The sequence below is a fragment of the Lygodium microphyllum genome, chromosome 11, assembly GCF_053477565.2.
Source record: "Lygodium microphyllum isolate KBCC chromosome 11, Lygodium_microphyllum_v1.1.10, whole genome shotgun sequence".
Lineage (NCBI taxonomy): Eukaryota > Viridiplantae > Streptophyta > Polypodiopsida > Schizaeales > Lygodiaceae > Lygodium > Lygodium microphyllum.
Genome location: NC_141145.1, coordinates 123,116,453 through 123,142,959, shown reverse-complemented (window position 1 = coordinate 123,142,959; position 26,507 = coordinate 123,116,453). Strand labels below are relative to the sequence as shown.

Here is a 26,507-nt window from a genome sequence, read left to right as displayed (position 1 = left end):
TAAAACAGCTTCATGAGGTCTTTTCCATCATTTTTCCCCATTTTATTTCATTCTCCATCAAATCTTTAAACCTTTGACTCCCCTCCACCCCCTCCCCCAACCTCTAAATCCCCCTCCTAACCTTCTTGTCTCAACCTTTTGAGATATAGATGAATGTCATAAACCTCATAAAACCTCTAAGACATTGGACTAGCTAAAATTGGACATGATAGGAAATACTAGAGGGGGTGGTTTAGGTTGCAATAGCCCCGTTGCTTTGCAATTCATGGTCCTCATACCCCTTCTATTGCAAGTGATGAATGAGATCCTGCTTGGTTGGCTTTGAAGACATTAGGTTAATCTCTTTGATTTACTACATGCCTGTAACCATTCCAGGCTAGGTCTTGAGTTCTTGTAGGTCTTGTGTTTGTGGAATGCAGGTTGATAATACTCTCTCTTTGAATAACTCTTGTTTCTTGTCCATGATGATGAACTTATAAGCATCCAATTGAACCTTATGCTAAAGTTCTCCAAACAATGTGGTTCCTAGGTCACTAGAAAGCCTCATAAGTGTCATTCCACATAGCCATTGTGTTTTCCCTTCCATCAAGTCAAGTGCTCGAGTCAAACTAGTAGTTATTGTTTTTTGTAGATCTAGGCTAATTTTCGTTGACCCTTTCTCGGCATGTGCTTCTAATTTTGCCATTTCTATGATTTTACGTTTGCATCCTCTTGGGAAACTTGGAGTTTGAGTTTTGTCAAAGCCGGTGATCCATTTTGAACACTTGCATAACTTACCCACTTTTGCTTCTAGAGCCTTTAATGCTACCTTCTTTTTGCTAAGTTCCATGGCCTTCTCTTGAAGAGTAGATTCCTTTTCTTGCAATTTCTTTTGGAGCTTTTATACTTATTTTTTTGACTCTATGATAAAATTCTTGTAAATGCCTTCAATTTCTTTCATCTTATCTCGAATCTCTTATTTCTACTTGAGAACATTTGCTTTATCTCATCACATATACGCTCCAAGGCTTCTAATCCACCTGCTTTGCCTTATTCTTAGGATGTTCATGTGTATTATAGGTGGATTCAACTAGATTATGCTTCTCTTGCAATGTTACAATGGTTGCATATGGTGAAGCTTTTTGCCTTGGCCAGGTTTGAGAACTATGCTTGCATTTATTCCATTTGTTTCTTTAAGTTGTGAAGGAGAGTTATGCCAACTGGCTGAGATTCTTCGGCTACTTTTTCTTTCCCTTTTTTGGATCTCCTTTCTCCTCTCTCCATTATGATCTCACCCACTTGCTTATGTATTGACTCCTCAAAGGATTCTCTTATGGCTATTTGAAACTCCTTCCATTGCTTCCTCGTAAGGTTTTCCCTCTTGTCAAACTCCTCCTTGGACTATCAATAACTTTTTCGAGCAAACTCCTATCTTCTAAATCATTGTCATCATTGTCTTCTCTACATCTTTTGCTTGCTATAAGTGTTGTTCTAGCTCTTTCTTCTTTTGTCTTCCTTCTTGCTCCTATGGTTCTGGTGATGGATGTGGCACCACATTGGATCTCGTGATGATTCCAATAGCGATGGCTATTAATTGAGAAAGAATACTAATGTAATTCATAATAGTATCTTTTGCCTCCATGTGGCTTAGTTTGGCATTTGTTTCCTAGTAGAAGACTTTGTGGGCTTCCACGAGAGACTTAGTGATGTGATCTAGCCAAAGAGCATTAAGATCTTGTTTTTCTAATGTCTTCCATTAGCCATCTAGGTACTCTAGACTTAGTCGTGAAGGGGGTGTTGTAAGTGAACAAATGGTGAATTTCCTATGTCTTGTAACTCCTCGGCTTGCACACAAGCTAGTAGTACCCCATCATTCCTAGGATGAGGTCCTTCCATCATCGGGGCACCTATACCAATTCCTTAATTCTCACATATTTCCTTGACTTTGCCCTTATGCCCAAGGTCTTTTCCACCACTTGTGGGTTGAGCTCAATCATTGTTTCATGGCTCTCCCAAAGTTCCCCTTTTTTGATGGGGTATTTGAACTTGAATGCTCTCTTGTTAGGATTATAGTTGTAGATATGGTTGATTCATAAGCTAAAAACTGAATGTTGCAACCATTAGCTCTGATATAGGTAGTCAATCCACACTTTGCCACTAATTTCCTGAGTGATTGGTAGTGTTTTACCAATCTCTCTATGCTGTTAAGAGCCCAAAATCAAACTTAGCCTATTATTGAGCATTGAAGAGAGCCTTATCCTCATTTAGGAAATCTTTGATGAGAACATGCTTATTTTTAGTCCTTGGTTGTTGTTGTTCAATGTCTTGACTCTACAAGCCAAAAATACTTCCATGATATTTTTTACAAGAAATTTATTAAAAAGAATTTTATTTTCTTATACCAACAAATATTTCCATAGCTAAAGACTTGGACTATACCATTTCAGGCTTGGAATAAAAAATCTTAAACATATTCTTACCTTCACATCATAATTACTCATTCCTTGCTTGAGTTCTTAGTTGCTTGGTCTTGGCAATTTGACCTTATGGCTAGGAAGTTGATCTCTAGAAGTTAGTCTCCTAGTTTTTGAGGTATTGAATGTTTAGATATCTTGATTGTGGTCTTTGGTCTCCCTCACCCTTGCCAAATTGGAGCAAGCTTTCTAGCTTGGAAGAGTAGGTCATAGTGTGATGTTTTCAAGGTTTTATTGTTATATACGAATGAGATTAATGGTTTAGTGGTTTAGTTATGTACAATAGGAGAAGGGTCTAGGATCCATTAGTCATAGAAATTGGATGATAGTCACTCATGGATTAGGGCTATGTAGTCGGAGTTCCAGACTAACCATACGTGGGATTTGGCTCCTTTGCCTAGTTGCAGAAAGGCACTGCTATGCAAGTGGATATACAAACTAAAAAGTATCCCTAGATGCCCCAAGCTCACTTATAAGGCCAGATTGGTAGCTAAGGTTTTAAAGTAGGAATATGGTGTTGAATTCAATGAAGTCTTTTCTCATGTGGTCAAAATGACGCCCTTATGCTTGATACTAGGATTGGTTGCTTAGCTAGATCCGGGCCTTTATCAAATGGATGTAAATAGAACTTTTCTACACGTGGACTTGCATGATGAAATCTATATGTAGTAGCCTAAGGGCTTTGAAGAAAAAGGAAGGGAATACCTAGTGTGCAAGTTGAGAAAGAGCCTTTATGGCCTTAAGTAGGCACCTAGGGAATGGTATCACAAGTTTGATGCTTTTATGCATTCACAAGGATATAGGCATAGTACTATGAATCCGTGTTTATACATGAAGAAGACTCATGATTGCAGCCTTATGATTTTGGTACTCTATATGGTCGATATTCTTATTGTTGGGAGAGTTCATGATGAGCTAGATGCCTTGAAAACTCAACTGAAAAAGAGCTTTGAGATAAAGGACATGGGACCTTGCATATTCTTGGGATGCACATCACATGTGATAGCTGTAAAAGGCTCCTTTATATGTTACAACCAGAAGGATTATATCCAGAAAGTCCTTGATAAGCAATTTCATATGCATGATGGTAAGCCTATTGGCTATCCTCTACCTTCTCATGTGAAGGTTTATTAGGCCAATTGTTTGCAGTCTAATGAGCAAAAGGCTAACATGGCCAAGATCCCTTATGCATCTACCATGGGGGTAGTTTGATGTATACTATGATAGCCACTTGTCTTATGTGGCACGCTATATGGCTACACATGGCAAACGGAATTGGGATACCATCAAGGGTATCATGAGGTGCCTAAAGGGTACAATAGCTATGTGCAGATGTTATGGTGGACAAGATACAAGAGTCATGGGATACACTGACTTTGATTATGCAAGATATGTAGACAATAGGAAGTCCACCTCTAGCTATGTCTTCACCTTTACTAGAGGTGTTGTTTCTTGGATGTCTTCACCTTTACTGGAGATGCACAACTCTCTCTCCAGCTGGCAAGTAGGCTCTCTGGTTAGGCCGTTTGACCTTGATATTATTGATCTCTGGTCCCTACACTACATTTAGATTGTATGAGTGATATCCAATTAGTGGTCTTCCATGAGAAGATACCAAACACATTGAGGTCCATTATTACTTCATCAGAGAGGTTGTTGAGAACAAGTTTATTGACCTTGTCAAGATCTCAAATGACCAAAATCCTACAAATCTGCTCACGAAAAGTCTCTCAATGGAGTGTTTTGCCTTCCTTAGAAAGTTAATGGGTGTTGGATGAGATGGTGTCTTTCCTCATCTTGTTGTACTTATGTACATTTGCACTTTGTCACTTTTTTCTCATTCTCTCCTCAGTAGGGGCACATTAGCCTTTAAGTGGGAGATTGTTAGGGGTAAAGGTGCTAGTGTGCCTAGCTGCTTGTGTATTACTACACTGGCAATACCCACACACATGTACATTGCAAGTGGTGGGTGTCTATCACAATCACTTCATCCTTTATTCTTTTAGTGACATTTGAATAAAGGGAAGGCCAGTCACACATTATGACCATTGGAGTTCCCACATCTTGTCTCTATCTATCTCTCTCTATCAGTATCACTTCATCCTTTATTCTTTTAGTGACATTTGAATAAAGGGAAGGCCAATCACACATTATGACTATTGGAGTTCCCACATCTTGTCTCTATCTATCTCTCTCTTACTCTTGCTCCTTCCACCATAGCTCTTGCTTTTGCTTGCATGCTTCCACTCCAGGTTCACTCTCTTTAGAAAAACCTCTCGTGGTCTCAAAGTGCTAGTTTCTTTTGCATACATAAGATGTTTTGCTAGATTGGGAGATGGATCAAACTCAATGAAAAATCCAGAGTGTTATACCACTTTATGTATAGGTTATGGTGCAATTACTATGTGAGTGCACATGTTTACATAGACTGCTACATAGTTAGAAGAAAGCATGATAGTGCTAGAAGATAGGCATAGGAACCCACCATAAAAAAGGGTGTATGAGGGCAGATGGGTGTGAATAGCCTAAAGGATAGGTGAAGCCCTAACCCTAGCCAGGTAGAGGCTATATAAATAGCCTATGGGTCACTATCAATGTGAGATAGAGTGTACCCAAGTTGTACTTTGAGCAACTTAGTAAACAAAATTTTGTTCTTGTACTTTGAGGTCTTATTTCCCTCTTGTCCACACTTTTCATACTGGAACTCTAGTTTTCCACATGGTATCAAAGCCTCCTTTGATCCTTTCAGCTTACTCAAACCTTAGCCTCACTAAGTGCATAAGAAAATCTTCATTTCTCTCATCTTGGACCTTCAAACTCCATAGCCAGCTTGACCCCCTGACCTTAGAGGACCTGGGGAAGCCAAAGGAGAGCATTTCAGCTCCTGGCTTCAACTAACTTCTTCCTTGACACAAGTCGACTAGTCCTGGCACATCAAAGAGCAACATTTGGCACCATAGAAGACGACATTGAGAAAATTGTTAGATTGGCGCAGTTTTGAACAGTCGAGCAGTTCGTACGGTGGCGCAGCTTGTAGTAGGCGCAATGATGGCGACCATGGGGCTTTGGTAGCCCCCAAAGTGGGCTAACTCCACCCAGGAGGGTTTCTTGAAATTCTTCTTCGGCTGCTCCCACAGAGTCAAATCCTAACTGTGGGTTTCATGGCAGCCATAGCCACAATCTTGGAAGCCATTAGGGCCAAAAACGTTTCAAAACGGCACTCATAAGAAAATGATTAAGTTGCTAATTAGAAGAGGTTTAGAATAGAAAAACCCTCCAAATTTGGTTGCTTGAACATGATTAATGAGAGAATGTATGATTCATTTAAGAGGTCGGGTATTAAATATCATCAATCTTTAATGGACGTTAAGTGTCATCTTTTCAGTCTTATTCTCTTGGAAATTGCACAATCTTGTATTTTTGAATTTTCGCACCAAAAGACACCGCTCGTTTATTACTCGACGTTCATTTTCTATCCCTCTCTTTCTTGTGATTCTATTTCCTTCTATGTGATATTGTTGCCCCGTTTAGGGTTCCCTACCAAAATGTTGACGAGTACCTCTTCTAGCAATACAAGCGCAACCCCACCACGCAAGTATAGACTTACTATTCAATTAGATCCTGTCTATTCATCTTGGAGGAGTATACACCATCGAGCATTGTTGGATAAGAATGAAGTAGATTACAAGGAAAGAAGCATGTAGACTTATGGATGGATGGAAATATTTATCCTCTAGACCCTTCTACATGTAAACATCCTCCTTTTTACAATATTCACAACTTCATAAGGTATGTTGGAGATGGTCGTGATGGGATGCTTAGCTATTGCATGAGGTTATATTCTGTATCTTTTACATTTAGAGAACAAATGCATGAAATGAAAGAAGCATTAACATTGGCACAAAAAACTATTTCTGAGCTAACGAACAAGGTTGATAATCTAGAAAACTCTAATCAATCATTGCAAGAAAAATTATTGCGCTTGAAACAAACTCCAATAGGATTTAGACAGAGAAAAAGACCACTTAAAAATATAATGGACTTGTGTAGTTGGGTGAAGAAAAGGAGACAAAATCTTGCAAAGAGATGTGTCTCTAATATTTTAGGTATTAATTTTCGAGAGAATGATGAGAGGATTAAGCTTATTAAAGAAACCATGACAAAGAAGGATATTATTAGGATTCTTAAATCACCTGAAAATGTAGACTTGAGAAGCCAAACTCTAAAAGAGCTAGTGAAATATTTAAAAGGAACAGCTAAACCAAATGAAATAGTGGAGACATGTGACAGTATGAGTATCAGTTGTAGAGGTTATCATGGTCTCTCTAAATTGTGGTTTACAAATCTTAAATGTCATAGAATAAGTGCATTTGGTTTTCCTCAGCCTCTTGCAGTTTCAATTTCTAGGACAACTATGAATCGTAGGATTCCATATGTTTTTGGAGAGTATATCCATATAGAAGGATCTATGCCCTATGAAAAACATAAAACAAAGGCCTTTTTTGAATACAACACATTTAATAATATTTGGATTGATCTTAAAAGAGTCCAGATTGCGATGGTCCATATGTATAAATTTACTGTCCAAGAATGTGGTGGTATTTTGAAGTTTGCACTAAAATTGGATGAAGCACAGATTCAAAAGGGACAAAAGATAGAAAGAGTCAGCATCTGTATCATGAATAGGGCATTGGATTACAGTACTGGTAGGGGGAAAGAACAACAGTTTAAGATACAATTTGAGATGGAGCTTTTGTGGATTGGTGCGGCCCAAGTACCAATTGAAAGTCATGAAATCTTTAAATGGTTATTCTCTCACACAAGTATTCCTGATATTATAAAGTCTCAAACTAAAGGTGAAATGTTGATAGTCAATGGTGTTGGTAATTTTAATGTTGAATGGCATATGAGTGCTGACTTAAAAAGTATCAAATGTATGCTTGGATTAAGTAATGGGGCCAATGCAAAATATCCTTGTATTTATTGCATGGAGAGTTTGGGATCCAAAGAATGGAGTACTTTGTGGCCAGCAAGAAGAGCCCCAACTCGGAACTCTATAGATTTGAGCAAGTTCAAAAACGTGCATGACTTGTGGGATCCTATTCTCTCAATGTCTCTAAGGAATGTTCATATTTGTACATTACATGCAAATATTAGAATAATTGATAAGTTGCTTGGATTGCATCTTGACTATGCATATTCAATAAAACTAGTATCTTTGTCAGATGATTGCATTGATAAATGTGAGGCTTTACTGTCAAAAATGGGTTTTCATGGAGGTCAAGTTCACGTGAGAAAGGATCCAATAGCCTCAGGGAAAACAAGAGAGGTCTTAGCAGATGTCTCTATGGGGGGTGTAAAAGCTGGACGATTTCTAAGAAATCATACTGGTAAACAAATGAACGCATTGTGGGAGTGCTAGAGAGATTTGTGTGCAACCACAACAAATGTGGCTAGCACACCACGAATTACATTCCTACAAAGAATGGAGGTTTGGAGACACCTTGACATATTTTTAAAAATTCTCAAGGAACAAAAGATAACAACTATTCAGAAGAGTACAAACGTTTAATTGTGAATCTTATTCAAGCAATTAAGGAAGCTTGGGGAGAAAAGGATATTACTTTCTACTTGGTAAGATAGACATAAATTTGAACTTTTTTGCTTTGAAAATAATGTTTAATGATTTAAATTGATTATTGCTTGTTGGGTTGTCACATCATATTCTTCTTATTCATGGGCCTTATTTTGTGGAAGAGCAAGGGCCCCTAGCAACTTACGGTAGCCAAGATATGGAGAAATCTCACTATCAAGCATGCATGTGTTTCTTTCGGAGCACCAGACATGGAGGAGGAGCAACAAAAACCAATGCCCTTCAGGAGTTATTCAATTGGTTTTTTCGAAGACAACCTCAAAGATCGAGAACACTATAAATGTGGTGAAATATAAAATACCAATACTATTTTTAAAATATTATTTACATGGCTAGCTTTTAAGAGCCTTTACATCCTCGTTCTCCTCAGGCATTTTTCCTCTATAATGTAAAAACTTTCTTCTCTTGTATCTAGCTATGGATTTGATATCTGTTTTGTTTGCTTCTAAAACATAAGATGAGTATGCTAGGAAGTATCCAACCCTGGAGGCAAAGAAGCTGGGACCATAACCAAATATTCAGATGGCTGTTGTCTTTTCCAAAAACATAACTCTGTGCGCATTGTACTACAAACCTGAGTATCCAAGAATCCTTGTAAGTGCTTTAACACAGGCAATTGGCCATGAGGCCTTCTCTGAGAAAGTGCTATGCAAAACCAACAGAATATTGGGATCAATCTTTGATATATAATGCACAAGTGTGTAAGGTGCCCACCCATCGGCTATGCAGGCTCGCTTTTAACGGTCTATCGAGAAATGAATATGTCGCTGCCCGACACTCCCATGGAATTTTCTGAGGAGCTTGTGCCATGTTTGACTAGTTCAACTTTGCAAACAATTTGCACGTCTAAAGATCTCATTATAAATTACGCCACCTCTACTACCTCCAAGGGCCTATTCTCAAGCATAAAGAGAATCCTATCAATGTAGCATCTCCAAAACATGTTGGTTTTGCTAATGAATTCTAGATTGTTTGCTTTATATATTGTGCCCTTTGTTGAGGGTATGGCATCAAAGTGTTGGGTTTTTAGATTGTTTTCTTTAGCTATTGGTACTCTCTAAGTAGATATTTTAGATTAAAATATTGTAAGATGTATTCGTTTTGAATCTTGGTGTGAAATCCTAGCCTATGGATGGAGAGGAGAACCTTTAAGTGGCTATCAACTTATCTAGAATTATGCTTTCTTTTAAAAACTTATATTGGAATCCCTAAAACGAATAACATATAGAGTCACCTTCCAATTAGTAGATAGGACAACCTAAAAGATTCTTTTTTTAGGGGAGGTCACTTTTTCCACCACCACACTTGCCCCTTCACACCTAAAAAGTAAGGGGTTTAGATTGTCTTCCTAATTTTAGAAATGTAAACCTAAAATAATCATTCAAACCAATTGCCAAAATAGTCAATCCTTAAGGGTAAGTTCTACCCAAAGGATTCTCATTATGTGTAATGTGGGTCACACATGGTTTAAGAATAGTTGGAACCAATGATGCATATGGTTGAGTATCCATTACAATGGAAGGGAGAGAGCTTGACTTTATAAAAGGGCACTTCTTAAAGGAATCTATTTTTTCATACTTAATGCAATGCTCACATGTTCTTCTATCTATATGTGCCTTGTATTGCATATTTATGTGTGTCTATATGTGTATATGCTCATGTATTTGTACATTTTATATGGGCTATTTCAATTGTAGGCACACCTATCTAAGCCAAAAGGATTTAGATCTAATGTCATCAAGAAGAACCACAAGGTTGATAAGGTCAATAAAGTGTCTAATGATGAACTAGGGATGTAAGATTTAATTCTACAAAGTGCTTAAAAGCTAATGTGGTGGATTGTGCACTTTGATCCAATGTGGCTTCAAATCCATGCTAGTACAAGCATTATAACATCATCTCAAATGCATGCAAATGTAAATGTATGGCTAGTACTATTTTTGCATATAGTACCTTTGATCTTCCTCCATAGGCATCAAACCTCTAAAGTTGTTTTAGAACTTCCGCTAAGTTATTTTGTAACCACTAATACACCTAATTAGATTTTCATGAATGTTTCTTACAATCCAAAGTGTGTCATCTATGTTGTTATTGTATTAGTCCCCTCCCCATCTGGAAAGCTAAAACACCTAAAGAGTTGAGAGACTATAAGAGATAGTTCAATGAAACCAAAAGTTGAGGGACCATTAGAGGTGTTTCTTCTCAAGAGGGACCCAAATGATCAAAAGCCCAAATAATGAAAAAACATTTGTGAGGATCCAAATGCTAGACTCCACAATACAACAAGCAAGGATTGGAAAACATTGACATTAAGGTTCTTGGGTTTCAACTACTAGTGATGAATGGGTTATGAAGCATTGGACATGCTATGGTTGTGAAGCACTAATTAGGAACCAACCACTATCACTATGGTCTCTGTGTTATGACATGAGTGGCAACCATTTGGACAAGCGTGTTGGTCATGAATTGTTGGCGCAAACAAGCTTGAATTAGTCAAATCACTTCCCTAATAGATTTAAACAATTGAGGGTCCATCCAGTCAGGTGTTGTGGAAAGTTAGTCAATTGAGGTCTTTGCATTACAACTTCCTAAATGGGCTTATTGCCCAAGTTGTGAAGGTTTAAAAAAAATCTTCTCCAAAGTTGATATTTCGAATGGAAAAAAAAATGCATTGAAGGCAAACTTGGTTCATATGTTTTAGTTTTTACAAACGACAACCCTCCACCATGTACAATCTTCTTATACAAGGAGATGTGGAATTTTCCCTACATTGCATGAGCTAGGGCAACATGGTTACACAATGGTCTTGGCTTTCTAGCTAGCATTGGGGTTATATAAACCCTTTGCAATGTTGGCTAATATTTTTGGGATTGGCTTAGTGTGACATGCAAAAAAGGATTAGTTTTGGCAAAAACTTTTCTATCACACAATGGAGAGGAGAGATCATACTCTAGTGATGAATATGACTATCAAATTCCAATTTTTTTTTCCAACCTTATGGTATCTCCAAGATAAGTTACAGTCATGGCATTTGTGCAATTAGTAATGTTGGTAGTAAAAGGAAGTGTGTGCGCATATCACCAAAGTTTTGGTCTTACACTCCTTAGAATCTAACTTATGTGAGCATGGATGTGGAGAATCCATCATCTTCATGGTGTTACGATGATTACTTTATTCATTACTCTGAAAATAAAATTTTATTAATTTTTTTTGTTTTTATGGATTTTCATTTGTCTATTTGCTACATAATTTGTTACTTGTTACACACAATACTATATGACACATTGGCCACATCATGCTTGATAAATGGGAACTAATGATTTTTGGATGCTAAACTTACACAAATTTATTTGTGTACACAAGTGAAGAATTATTAATTAGGGTAATGTGGATTGAACCCAAAGAAATAAAAGGATTGAAAGTTCAACTTTTGAAGCTTCTTAAGCCGAATGATGGTGAGCTAGTGTTTTTGAGTATGATTTGAATACTGCAAGCTCTTTGGTAGGCCTCTTTATCTCTAAGATTATAGATAACCAAAACTATATCTAAATAGGGAGGCAACTCGAGATTATGCCATGGGAGTACTAGAATTATTGTTTCACATGGAAATTCTTTATTGATAAATCTAACCCATTAATGTTGTAATGTTAGTGTATGATCCATGTGTAGATTTGGCTATTGTTTTGGTTTAGGAGCTACCAAATGCTTATACCAATAATTCTTTGGATATCCAATGTCAATACCCATATATAGGTTGTTTTGTACTTAATCCATCTGATTGTTCTCTTTTGAAATGAAAGGTAAGGAACATCACTAGAATTATAAAGCATTCAAATATGAGATATTATTGAAACAATGAAAAAACCTAAACTATAGGCAATGTTTTTTTTATAAGTAAGAAAATTTAAGGGTCTATCCATAGGGGATGATGTGTGGATGATCGAATGGGAATCTAATAGAGTATAATCTTGTATCTTTGCCACTTTCTTTAGCGATGTAGGATAGCTAAGTAACAAGAATCTCTCCATGAAATTTTGACTAGAAATAGCATAGATGAGAGATGCTGATGTACTGGATATGTTATCTTTTCATTGGCCTAGGCAAGGTGACTGATATCTTAGCTAAGATGTTTGAACACTCAACTTCTCAAAAGGCCAAGACAAGGAGATTAGGAGGGGGACTTAGAGGTGGTAAGAGAGGGCAGGAGAAATTCAAAGGTTTAAAGGTTCGATGGAGAATGAAATAAGGAGGGGAAAACATGATGGGAAGAACGTAATGAAGAAGTTTTAGGGGAGAAGAGGCATGATCTTTGGGGGGGGGGGGGGGGGGGGCGCGGCACCAAGGAGGAGGATGGAGGGGGCGCCATTTCTCTGCAAGTGAGGGAAGGGGACATCGCCATCATCTATCTCCTCATCAGTGCCATCATCTCCTCATTGTCATCTTCTCCACTTATGTCTCCTTCATTTCCACATTTCCATTGTCGTAGTTGTTATCATCATTCTCTCAGTACCATGTGAAGTATGATGATAGCCATTGAGAATGCATGAGAGGGAAGAGAAAGATTATATAATTCAGTTACTTTTCAACCTTAGTTAAAAGGTTTAATTAAAAAGAGCCCCCAAGAGCCTAGTTCGTGCATGGAGCTTTTAAAATCCATTCTAGCGGAGTTGCAAAACCAAGATCATAATAGAAAATTCGAGAGTTGCTATGTGGGGCTTGGTTGATCAACATTCCCTTGTCGGGACCTGCGTGATAAATCCTTCAAAAGACATAGCTTATGACTGCCGAGATATTCAGTAAAAGTGCTCATCTCTTATGAACATGAGAATGGATAAATTCTTTACATCTTAAATTTTTCTACACTTCACAAAGACCCCCTTTTTCCACTCTATACGGTTGATGGTATTTACTAATTTCTATCTGAATTTATAAAAATACAAAAGTGCAAAAAGCACTAAAAAATACATTTTTGAAATTTTTAAGAAACATGATAGGCATATTACTCTCTCTCTCTCTCCACACACACACACACACACACACACACACACACACACACACACACACACACACACACAATTAGTTCTTTATGCTACTGAAAGTCCATTTGATTTTTTTGGTATTTTTAAGTTAGTATGTTATATTTAAAAATTCAAAAATATTTTATTTTTAGTAAATATAATAGTTTTAATTCATGGAAAATTATATGATATTCTCAAAAGAATATGATAATTCATGTGAATGTAATTAATTCTATTCTTGAGCTTCTTTACATTTTTTAAATGTTTACAAGTTAAAAAATTAAATAAATTTTAAAAAGTCTAATAATTGAAAAACCTTTATCTTTTACATGCACATTAGATGGAAACATCCTTGTTATCTTGAGATCTAGTTCATAAGGGTATTTGGGTTGAGGCATACTATAAAATGAATATTTAAATTGATATAATTTATTCTTTTTATGTTAAAAGATTATTTAAATGATTTACACATACAAATTTATCATCATATTTAAAAATAATGTTTCCATTCACACCAAATTGGTGGTATGAGGGTAAACCTCAACATGGATTGTGAATGTTAAAAGTCCATTCATTCAAATTGAGTACAACTTTATTGTTCAAGCAAGGATATAGAGAGAAGGGCTTGTGGATTTACATTTATAATTTAGGGGTAAATTTGGGGGTTATAAAATGAACTATGTGTGTATATGCGGAATAATGAGAAAGGAAGTTGTTTTATCTTTGTTTCCTATCTAACTAAAGGAAAGAGAAAGGGAAGAGTGTTCTTCTTGAAATCCTAAAGTAAATTAATTTTTTAATTACTTAATGAGCAATGACACATAACATTTTACAAAGCAGGCTTCGTATTTTAAAAAATGAGATTAATTTTTTTGTTGGATGTTAGGTTATTTCTTTTGAATGTTTGATTCATTAATTTATGAGGAGTAACCCTTGAGAGATGGAGAGAATCCATAGATGATTCTAGGTTGGATTTCTAGTGCCTATCTAGTGACCTAGCTCTATGATTGATTTTTTTCAAAGTAGTAGTATGATATTACAATGCTAGTTGAACCATGGGAATTTAGCTGGTTTAGAATTAGGATAAGTTTCCATTGGATTATCATCAAGGTTCCAAAGAAAAATCTTGGAAGGTTTGTCAAAGTGAGCCATCTTAGCGATAAATCCGACCTATCTAGTGTAACAACTCATATGAGTTGGCTTGTGAACTTGGTTAAAAGTGACTTAGTCTAGAGTTGGTCAAGGTATCTCCAACATGTACTCAAGCCACTCCCTAAGTAGTGTGATGGTTGTCAAATTTTACTTTTATTTATTTGAGTGAGAGAGAGAGAGAGAGAGAGAGAGAGAGAGAGAGAGAGAGAGAGAGAGAGAGAGAGAGAGAGAGAGAGAGAGAGAGAGAGAGAGAGAGAGAGAGAGAGAGAGAGAGAGAGAGAGGCAACACACAACCACTACACATAGGGGTTAACCCCCTAGCCCACATCCCCACATCACAATCTCAAGGCACATCAAGGGTAGGACAATTTCAGCAAGCTCCCTAGACTTGTCACCCTAAGATTAGAATAACACCTTAATTTCTTACCAAAAACTAAGTCCTCAAGTGAGGAACAATGTTTCAAACATACTTGGAACTCCACCCACCTCCCAATTGTATAGCATACATGGCATTCACTACAGTGGATAGGTAGACACACCCCTAAGGGAGAGCACAACAACATGACAAGTAGACTGGACCCTTGAAGACCCATCAACATTGATGGCCCATGACTACCATGGCTTTATCCATTAACGACAACCACTATCTCACTTCGTCCTCGCAACCTACAAGCTCTAGTCTCTTTATCCTGTCCTTCACCAACAACCAGTGTCCCTCCTCCACTAAGATATCCTCATCGATTGTCCCATCATCTCTTGCCATCCACATAACGCTACTTCTGGCATGAGCGCCATGGGGTTGGCACTCATCTAGGAGGGGAAAAAATGTTAATAGCATATAGATGAAAGACCTATGGAAGACCCATAACTTTTGAAAATAAAAAGATAAATTGTTGCAATTAGTAAATTTTGAGAAGAAATCATTGTATAAAACATTATAATGAGAGCCAAGCTCCCTCAATGTGAATTGTATTGGTATTGAGTAGCACCTAAGGCTATAAATGTTCAAATTAGTCAATACTAGAGTAAGTCTAGGTGCATGCAAGAAGGGGAGACAGGTCGTTGGACCAAAAAGAGGGTTGGATGCCTTAGGGGAATGGGAAAACCTTAACCCTAGATTTCTTGTATAAAAAGGATGAAGGTGAATGGGAAAGGCTATTCATGTGTGTAAACTTTGTATACTTTCCTTCTTGCTTTCTATTGTGAAAGAGGGAGGGAGTGAGAGCTCGAGAGAGAGAATGTGTGTGTGTGTGTGTGTGTGTGTGACCATGTGGGTGAAGCCTCCATCCTTTTCTTGAGCACTCTCTCATGCCTATGCTCATGCTCCTTTCTTTCATGTTAAGGCCATAAAGGGTTGAGAACAAGAGGAGTATACTCGTGGATCATGGAGCATTGCAAAGTGTATCCTTCATGCTTAAGGGAAGGCCATGCAAGGTCACTACAAACAAATCTTGGTATTTGTAAAGCGTGCAAGAGGCTAGATTAGAGGTAGCCGTTGTAGTTCGTGGTTGAACCTCTTGAATGAATTAGAGGGTGCCCAAACTCCTATTGGTGAGCTTATGTAGCACAACATCACTCAAGAGTCTCCATTAACAGAAAATGAGTATGAAATCATGTGTCTCTTGTCACTCAAGACTATCAATACACGACTTCTATAAGATGAAGGCTTAGGGTTCATCCCACAAAGTATCATCTTGCAAACATCATTGATCTATGTTTTACTACCTAGTAGGCACTCATCATAGGTCTTTATATCAACATTTCCCTAGGTACTTATCACATGGATCTATGTTTTATTCTCTTCCTCGTCTTTTGTGCAACACTCTAAATTTACCCTCTCTTATTGATTCTTCATTGTCTTTCAACATGAACTTGTCTCAACTATCCTCTCAAGAGAAATATGTCAATCTCTATCAATCTCATCCTATTGATCTCTCATGACTACAAAAAAAATCTCAACTTCTAGCCTTCATATCTCAAATACTATCATTGTGCAATGAATGGTTAAATGGAGTATACCTAGGTTGGTGCTCAATCTCCTTTGTTGAGTCGAAACTCAATGATTTATCACCCTTAAGTGGTATAACAAGTCATTTTGGGAGGAGCTATCAATTTGGCCATTTTTAGTCTTCATCTATCATGTGTTCTCTCTATCTTGGGCTCTATTAACTTCATAACTACTATATTGGGCATGCATAGACCTGGAATGACCATACATAGGTTATCTTCATCTGTTTAGTCTATTTTACTAACAACATTTCTACTTTTATTATCTTCACTTGTATCACCAGGTACAATTACTATGTTATTAATCGATTGGAACTCTTTAATACTAGCTTTAATGATGTGTTTTTTGGGTATTGATAAAAACTCCAATCAAAGGTAAAAATAAATCATCAATACATTGGTAATAACTCTTTAATTACTTACAACTCCGATCCTAGCCACATTGAGTGATTGGAAGTTTCATCCATGTCTTGACCACACTAATTGAAGATATTTTCCTTCACATTGACTTCACCCCAATATTCAATCATATTAAGGACATTTTCATTGACAATCTTGGTCTTCCACATATGGATCACATTCTCAAATACATTGGAAGGATGGTTATTTTCAATATTCACGATGGAGGGTGCTCAATTTACTTGTATGCTTATGGGAATCCCTTTGAGGGGGGATGCCAATAATGTGTTGTGTGAATGCATATTCAAAGGTCTCCCATAACAACCTCAAAGATGGGTATCTAGAATATAAGATGTTTAGAATCATGAGACATGATTAGGATATTTGTAGATGGTAGCAACCACTCACCTACCACTATCTTGTATAGATATCTATCCTCTTGCACATGCAATATAGAGGAGAGAATAAGAATCCATTAGTTTTTTGTATGCTTTTGTATACTATTGTCTTTATCCACTCCCATTGTAATATTCACAACACTTGTTGGTTGACTATCAACAAAATTATTTGTACTATCTAGAAAAAAATTGACCAACAAGATTTTTCCCTAGGTGATCCTTCATTGACTTTTATACTTCCTTTTTCTAGCACTTATCTTAAGGGGCTTCTATGTCCATCTTTCTTGGTTTCTGTGATCTTACTTTGGTGCTCTTTCTTTTTGTAGCGTCTTTGTTTCTTTTTCTCTTTTCATCAATGTGTAAAGATGGTAATAAGGATCCCATGATCCTTGGGAAGATGACCCAACTATCCACATATTGGGATAGATTGGAGCCACTATTGTGGACCATGTAGGAGACAACTATCGTCCAAATACTTCCATCCTCCCATGCTAGAGGAGTTGTTGCAACATCCAATGAGGGAAATATTAAGATAAGCAAACACTACATTAATCATATGGACATAACTAGATCTTATTTTGGTCTTTAGGACTTATCCCTTCAACTCTTAGCTTTGTAGATTTTCCAATCTCTCTCTCTCTCTCTCTCTCTCTCTCTCTCTCTCTCTCTCTCTCTCTCTCTCTCTCTACTTTATCTTTTTTTAAAACAAGATTGCATGTTTTTTATGGCATATAGCAATGAGGATAGTGATGAAGGTTTGAAATTGTTGAGTACAGAATGAGGTGGTAAGGCCTTTGAGATGAGGAAGATGAAAAGGACCTATTTTACTATGGACAAAACCCATAAAAAATAAAAACATTATATTATGGAGGCTTGGTTTTTTTTAAAAGTAAGACCAACACCATCATCCATTGCTACTAGCAATTAATTTGAAAATGACATATGGATTAATTTGTGTTGCATGTGGGGAATTCCATTTGGACATTTGGCATAAATTAGTGCAATGGAGACTAAAGTGGATGTATTTGTTTCTACTTAACAAAAAAAAATCCTTATTTGTTGTTTTTGAGCCCCATCCAAGTTTGTATTCACAATGCGATTTGGTTTTAGATTTAATGCATGAGAACAAGAGGGGTGAGTGAGAGAGAGGAGGTAAGAAACATAGATGTATTGAGAGAGAGAGAGAGAGAGAGAGAGAGAGAGAGAGAGAGAGAGAGAGAGAGAGAGAGAGAGAGTGTGTGTGTGTGTGTGTGTGTGTGTGTGTGTGTGTGTGTGTGTGTGTGAGTGAGTGAGTGAGTGAGTGAGTGAGTGGTGGTGGCAGGGGAGAAACAAGTTGGAATAGGAAGAATAGAAAAAAGATGGTGTGCCAATAAAACTAGATCCCTAGCCATTTGGAGTGATTAGAATCCATAAATTTTTCTTTCCTTTACAATGTCTACTCATATAAAGCACCTCTTGTTAAAAATATCAATATTCACCTCGAAAAAACTTTGTAAAAGCCTTTTACACCTTATTAACTGTTTGGTAGTGAATAAATGTATCAATACATATACATGTGTGCACACACATGCACAAACATGCACTCCCATGTGCACATGCATGTACGTACATATGTGCATGTACACACACATAGCATGCACACATGTGCACCATAGAGTACATAGCTATCTTGCCACATGCATCCATGTTTGTAGATCTACAAATATCTTCAAATTGTAGATGTATTGGCCTCATGCACAAACATTTAGAATAATAAATAATAATATCTAGCACATTCATTTGGATCTACACAACCATACACCCACTACTCACAATGTCTAAACATCTAGATCATTAAGTGAATCTCTATTAGCTTCACCAAAACAAATATTATGGTGGAGAAGTTTTGGAAGGGCTTGAATATATCCTACTGGTTTTCTACAAGAAAAATGTAATATTTGTTAGAAAAACCTTTGTGCTCTGAAAATTTAATTGTGCTCGAAATGGACGAAGGTGTTTATCTATCACGGTATGCCTCTAGAAGTCTAAAAAGCTAAAAAGATTGAAGTTTTATCCTAACAGTTTATTCAATGGATTTCTATGTCAACTTTCCCTTTAACTAATATCTTTGATGTTGAGTACTATCTATGGTTAGTAAAGTTTTGAGCTTTAATAGGTCTTTGAACCTATACTTTTATCTTAACAAACCCTTGTGACTACATCATCTTGCTATCTTCTGTTTTAGTAAGGAAATCTTTCGTACCTATGAGAAAACCTTACTCTAGAAATTTGTACAATGGTAAACTTTTTCTCCTCAACCCATTATAGCCTTATGTTTTACTAAATTGCATTAGCTACATTGATATTATATTATGTTTATACATAGACGTGTGCCACAATTTCCCTTGTTTTGTTCATCATACAAGCATCACATTGCAAAATCAAGAATTTCTAAGATAGGTCATTGAAAACTCTCAATGTTTTGACTCAATTTTCTCAATGTGTCAAACATACATCGATGATCTTTGGAAGGCACATGCTTTGAATTGTTTGTCGCATTTCTCTACATATAGGACATGGCCTTAGAGTTAAGGTGGATGCTAATGTTTGGCAATCTTATACTTGTCTAAAATGGCTATCTGACTTTGAATATTAGTATTAGCATTGATATTTATGACACACATATTTGACTCAAAACATTGCTCACTTTTCTCAACACTTTGTGCAATTAGTGTTGTGGGGATTGGAAGTTATGCTAGTAAATTGCTATGAAATTGGAGCTAGAGTTCTACCAACCAAGAGTTTCTTGATGAAGTTCTTGATCCTTGATTAAATAGGGTGACCCTATCCTCAATCAAATTTTCAAGTCCACCCTTCAATGGCTCCACTTGGCTACTATTTTTGAAGTGTGAATGCCACTACAGAGGGCTAGATGCTTTTCATTACACTGGTATCCCTACTCTCCATGGCTTATGATTTTACCATGTTCTTGAGGAATGGATTGTTACTAAGAGGAAAGTCCCCCCATAAAACCAAAAAAATAGACACAGAAACACAAAAACACAAAAAGCCAAAAAGGAGCAACCTTTCTTTCCTCTTCCATTGCATATCAATATATGGCTAAGACTACAATAGTCAAATGGGCTCTCTAATAACAAAATTACTTCCAAGCCTCATTGTCCTCTCTCATGTTGAATGGCAATTTTGTGATGGGAATCCTCCAACGTTGGGTAGGTCCATTTGGATCTTTTATTCCAAAAAGTTATGCATTGGGTAATGGCATCACTATTGTCACACTAATAAACTTCAATTGTGCTTCAAAAGTGTAGTTGTAGTTACTAGACTCCTCTTTGCTCTCTTGTTTAGATATGCTCCCTATTCTTGCCTTTCCTCACTCTTGAGCCCAAGGTTTAAACATCATCTCACATTAAAGCTAATGAGCGACAAGGAAGAGTTGTGAGATGGAAAAAGAACTAGAAGGGCTGAATGACCAAAGTACTACAATCCTAATCATGGTAGTAGGTTCAAATTCAAGCAAAAGAGCAACACATGGTCAAGATCAAAGAAGCTTACTTGCTATGGGTACTCCAAAACAAGAACTAGCATTGCTTTAATTAAGATAATCAACAATATATTAGTACCATCCTTTTCCACCTTGTTACAACTTGGGCACTTACAAACAAGAACTAGAATCTCTATGAATAAGATAATCAAACAACATATAAGTAACATCCTTTTCCACCTTGTTACAACTTTCAAGTTTTCCCTTACCCACCCACTTACTACTTATTCAAGTTGTCTCTTGCGTACCCGTCTTAAAGCTTGGCCGGATAAGCATTTATATAAATCTAAAAGAGGATGGTCCACACTCAAAACACAACAAAGCAAGACAATGCAATTGAGATTTTGACATTGCAAGCAGGTGCACCACCACTTACAATTTTGGTATTGCAAGGGGCAAGGGGTGTGAGTGGATGACGTGTTATGATGAAGAAAAGGGAACAATATCTTAGAATAGATAAGTTGATTTGTCGTGTCTTCCTCTTTACAAGGGCACTTGTTATCAAGGGGCTACACTACTGTGACCGTGAAGACATCAAGTCTTGACAACTCAATTGATCTACTTAGATGACTTCAATGCCAAATATAAGGTGCTATCCAACTGCAAGCTCGTCTCACAAACTGCACAAACATCATTTTGTGCACTATTAATACCACCTTTGATGCAAGAACCTATTATTTGCTTAGATTGAAGGCAAACCTGGTTGAACAATGCAAACAAAGGGCTAGCCTCTTATGCAAGTTACATTAAGTTTCAACGTTGGTAATTGAAGAGGATACCATGACTGCAAAGAGACCATTGTGCCTTCACCCTTCATACCCCTGCAGCAGACCGTGAAACTGCTTTCCTACATTCAAGACAAAATACAAGGTCCATTACGAGGTCCATTTTAAATGCAGTCTTGCTGAGAAAAATGGGAGTTTTGCTTGAGTTCTCTTAAGATCCAAATGTTCATTGCTAGTTCTATTGCACAAGCTACCAAATAGTCCAAGAGTTCATGATGATGTCTTGTGGTAGATATTACACTCATGTAATACCTTTTTCCATCAAACACCTAGCAAAAGGCATCCAAGCTTCTAGTGTCCTGAGCCAAGCCTTGTACAACAGAGTGCCCACTTCATTATGATTCTAACTATTACCAAACAGTACACCAAGTTTCTGTTGGAAGGAAATTTCTCGAAGTTGCTACTCAGTTTTCAAACATTTTTGTCAACTTTTGGATCAGTGTGCCCTGGGAAGATGCACAAATATAAGATAGCAAATCAGCAAAGATCTGTAAAGCTGCAGAGCTGGACCAAAAGATTGTTTCCCCAAACAATCTGTAGCTCCCAATTTCATTATGGGAATGCAAGGTGCAGAATTCATGAGAATGATATATCTTCCCAGGAACAAAGAAAAAGTTACAGATAGCCTGCATCAAGAGAAGAGTATAAAAAGCCATATCAAGTGATTGTAGATTACGATCTCCAACACAATTGTCTTACATACATATTTTTCAGCAAAATGACCTCAGATTCATTATAACAACCCAGCTTCATGCATTCTTTTCAGCTGGAAACAGGCACACTATTCATCTCACTGGATCCCGGCCGTTGCCATTGCAAGCAGGACCTCTCACCCACTTATTTTCAGATGGAGGATGGACATGATAAAGCTTATTAGACTCTGGCCATTCCCAGTCCATGTGGGACCTCTCATAATTGGAAGTTCAGAGAGCTCTTTTGATCTGTATGTCATAAAGGTTTAATGATGCACAAAGCAGTATCAGTGTGGGGCATTGGGTTCTGCTTGAACTTAACTGAGCACAAGCAACATGCCACAATAAATGCGACCTGTCTGACTTGAAAATACAGTTTGTAATAAGATGTTCAACCTTTTTTAACACTCAATGAAACCTTTGCATTATTGGCCCTTTTGTCCAATGGGTTTTGTTGTATGGCAATATTGCTGAGCTATGTCACCAAGTTAAGCAGGTAAAAGAAGCTACCATCTCTCATATATCAGAAGCTACAAACCACCTTTCTGCCAAACTCCATGAGTACCTGATGTTGAAACATTTGCTTCTGGATCAGACTGCCAAGCTTTCTTTCCAGAGTCCAGAAATGTAGCGGTTGATCCATCTCCGAAGCGTAACTTCACAACAGACTTTTTTTTCTTCTTGCCAGATGCTTCAACTTCAGGTCTCTCTGGCTTGACATCAGAGCAAGCAGCTCCACAAGCAACACAATGGCTGCTATAACCTTTATTTTCCAAAGTGCAGACAGCACAATTCCATGCTTGTTTAGATATACTGGACTCATCCATCTCTGAAGGTTTGCTAGCACTTACAAGCACCTTGACTGGGTTGCTATTGTCAATGTTTTCTCTCAGTGATAGCTCATACGTAGATGTTCCATCTTTCTTCTTTCCTTTGAGATCACGGTACCCATCTTTTAACAAGACTTCTACTTCACTATCATCCAGAGCTCCACTAGTAGTCAACTGAAGACCATCCAAGTCATGCACAGTTGATTCTACATTGTTCCCATCAGATGACCCATTCTTAGACACATCTTTCTTCTTGCTTGTCATACTTCTGCTACTACTAGCTTCACCTGAAACAGGTGCAGATCCAAGCACTGTATCATTCACATGTGTACTAGTTTCACCGACTAAACTGGGGAATGTTCTATGGAATTCCAAATGTCCGTTAGGTTGTTGGCTGTTTGAGACTTGCGGCAATTGATTCAATAATCCTGATATAGGGAGCTTGCTTGGAGATTCCCCTTCAGATCTTCCTTGTTGCATTTTACTTGATCTCCTCACTTCACCACCACTAAGCAGTGTAGCCATAGAAACTGCAGACCCTCTAGGCATTTGTTTGGGTAATTGCAGAGCATTATCAGAGCCTGGAAGTGGAGGGAAAGCCGATACTCTTAAAGAGGAAGGGCCACTACCACTGACAGCTGCAAGGTAGCGAGGAGGTTGAGTCAGAGCATTTGACAATTCTGTTGTGGAAGAAGACTGTGATGCTTGCATAAGAGATAGCGTTGGTGCAACTGTTTCATTGTTCTGGAGCTGAGTGCTGTTTGTTGTGTTAACAGATGTCACAAGCTCATCACTGGGATAATTTCTTCTCACTTGTCCATCATCAACCTGAGGCTCTGTTGACAATTGTCCATTGAAACGGCCTTCACGACGACGAGATGATCCACCCCCTCTGTGAACTTGACCTGGCCGACGGTACTGAAAGCTCACTGGGATCTGAGAGCAAAAATGGACACCCAATAAAGGCTAGACAGTTATCATGTGAAACACGTGTTATATTCTATTTTTTATATCCAAATAACCCCTCTGGAGACTGATTAGGATCAGCTATAGTGAGTGGGGACACCATCTATTAGCCGAAATTTTTATTAAAACCCTCTTTTTTATGACACCAAAGTAGTGGGCTTAACAAGTTCAGTCCAGCATTGGCAGCCCAGGGGTTTTCAGATGCAGGAGTATTAGGAATCAACAGGCATGAAACACTTAGTCTTTAGAGCACTGTTAAGGCATGCTTAAAAGCAGTTCCTGTCCAATGACCAGTTTTTCCACAGCAATAGCTGCATCTTGTAAGTAAAATGATATGTTCCCAGCAATTACTTGTTCCTGAAACAACTGGCACTAAGAGCGACATACAGATTTGATGCTGTCATCAAATTCAAGCTTTTTGCACGCACAGGTTGCACCAGGCCAAAACTGCATGCATGCATGTTGACATCTTTTTTCCACATTATAGGACTCCATATACTTAAAAGGCATCAATTTACTGCAATCACGATATAAATCAGGACTTGTTGCCTTCAATACATTGTTAAGACTCAGTAGAAACATACCTGCAATGCGGCATTCCGCTGTGCTTTTGACATATTCCCTCCATGGACCAATGCATTGTGCCTCTGCAAGGAAAGCAGCATACTAACATGAGCACTCTCCTCCCTTGAAAGAATTTCTGAAGTACCATGGATACAACCATTTTAATGCATTTAAAGATCATTGTCAAAGAAGTGGACGGATCATTTCTTTCAAGTGGCTGTAAAAGCCTCCACCAAACTTTGAAAAACATTATTGTACCAACCACTCAGCATATAGCTGCATTAAAGTTCCTCTTCCCACTAAATGAACAACCAAGTCCAAACAGTGCCAACACTTTTTTCTTCCCACCAAAAAAAAACTCTTCAATGGCAAGGACAAGATGACAAGAAAAGTAGAGAAACAGGAAACTAGCACTCCATCAGAAAGAACACTTCCAAGTGTTACCTTGAGTTCTGCCTCGGATGTGAAAACCACAAATTTCTGGGCCAGGCAATCAGGATGCTCACATAGTGCATGTACATGCCGAAAATGAGCCTGTCACATGAATGCACAGTTGAGAAAGTATGCTTACATCAAGGCTGACATATGGTATAATTTTAACACGGACATGCCCCATGTACCTCTAAATCATCATAGTTGTTGTAGTAATCGTAGCGCCCAGGGTGTAACCTGAACAAACATGTATATGTGTTAGCTTCTAAAGTAGAAACCCACCTCCCTACAACATCCCAAAAAGAACAAAATAAACCCAAAGCAAAACACACCCATGAACAAATGTATGGAATGCACATTATTTTTTGTGGAAACTGTTGTACTGAAAATACTAGCATACAAGATGTCTACACACTGAAAGTCAAAATACTAATGAAAGAGATAAAAGCCAGGTCTGGATTGACAAGGCTGTCAAAGAGAAATTAAAGGAAGTGTAGCCATCTGAGATAATAGTTTCAAGAGTTGCAATGGTGCAAAGACTCAACAAAATCCATAGAGTCTACGATCACACCCCAAAAATGAATTGAGAAAACTATCCAGTCTCACAGCTATAGATTCCAAAATCTGAAATAATTACTTAAGCTAAAAGAACGAAAATGGAGGCTGAGAGATGAAGACAACTCAGTAAATTAGTGGTTATATATGCTGACAGTTTCAAAATTTTCAAGATGGGATCACCTTAGATGCGCCAGATTGATACCTCTTTAAATTTAAAAAAGAGGTTCTCCTCAGTCCAGATTTTTGAAACTCTTTTTTGCCATTTGCAAAGAGAATACATTCGATGAAAACTTGTACCATTCATGCAGTGCTCCAAACCAGCAATCTGCACAAACAAACGTGTACGTGTACTAGTTTGTGGGGAAACCCAAAGGGAGTAAAATGCAACATTTTGCTGAAACTATGAAAAGGAAGTGTGCTCTTGCATATGCCGAAGGCAGCCATGGGGCTGAAAGGCTATTTCCATGGGTGCATTGTAGCAGGTACAAGCAAAACTTGCCATGCCTCTCCTAGCAAAAAGTGCCTAGAGGGCAATACAACCACCAAATATCTCCAGACTCCAGAAGCAGCCTAGCCTTGATTTGAGCAAAAGCTTACATCTCCATATACTCTTCAGAATTTTTCTCCACCACTCTAGAGGCTTTGCCAGATGCCACAGAACATTAGCGTGATCTTTTATCCAAGTCGAAGTATAATATCTCAATGAACCACAATTGCAAATATTGATTGTAAGTATAACATTCTAGATGCGGGTAAATCACACTGCAGACTCAGACCAACCAATTGAAAACTCTAGATCAACTGGAGAAACTAGTTCAAAAGGCTTACTAAATTCGTTGAGTTCCTCCCAATTCACCTATGATGCATACCAAATAATATCTACTAGAGGTGGTAATCAAGGAGATCACACAACCATGATCATCCACTACGTCCTGTATACAAAGTAATTCCTTTCTTTGCAATGAAAATTTCAAATAATCTGCTCCAATGAATAATTTCAAGGTGCATAGAATTTGTTTGTTAAGTTTGCTTGGCATCCATTTCAGATCCATCAACATC

General features: G+C 37.7%; 1 protein-coding gene across 3 annotated transcripts in view; it reads right to left on the bottom strand.

The window, feature by feature from the left end:
* Positions 1-21,890: 21,890 nt before the first annotated feature.
* LOC148029322 (uncharacterized) overlaps positions 21,891-26,507 on the bottom strand; it is an 80,056-nt gene continuing 75,439 nt past the window's right edge. For 2 of the 3 annotated variants that reach the window (XM_087688099.1, XM_087688098.1), the window contains exons 5-8: positions 25,079-25,127; positions 24,903-24,992; positions 24,479-24,541; positions 22,062-23,864 (exon numbers count right to left, since the gene is read on the bottom strand). In XM_087688099.1, coding sequence (XP_087544225.1) covers positions 22,629-23,864; positions 24,479-24,541; positions 24,903-24,992; positions 25,079-25,127 — 1,438 coding nt within the window. In that variant the 3' untranslated portion in view covers positions 22,062-22,628. Of the gene's footprint in view, positions 22,033-22,061; positions 23,865-24,478; positions 24,542-24,902; positions 24,993-25,078; positions 25,128-26,507 lie in introns of those variants that run through there. The other variant, XM_087688101.1, reaches the window with a different exon arrangement.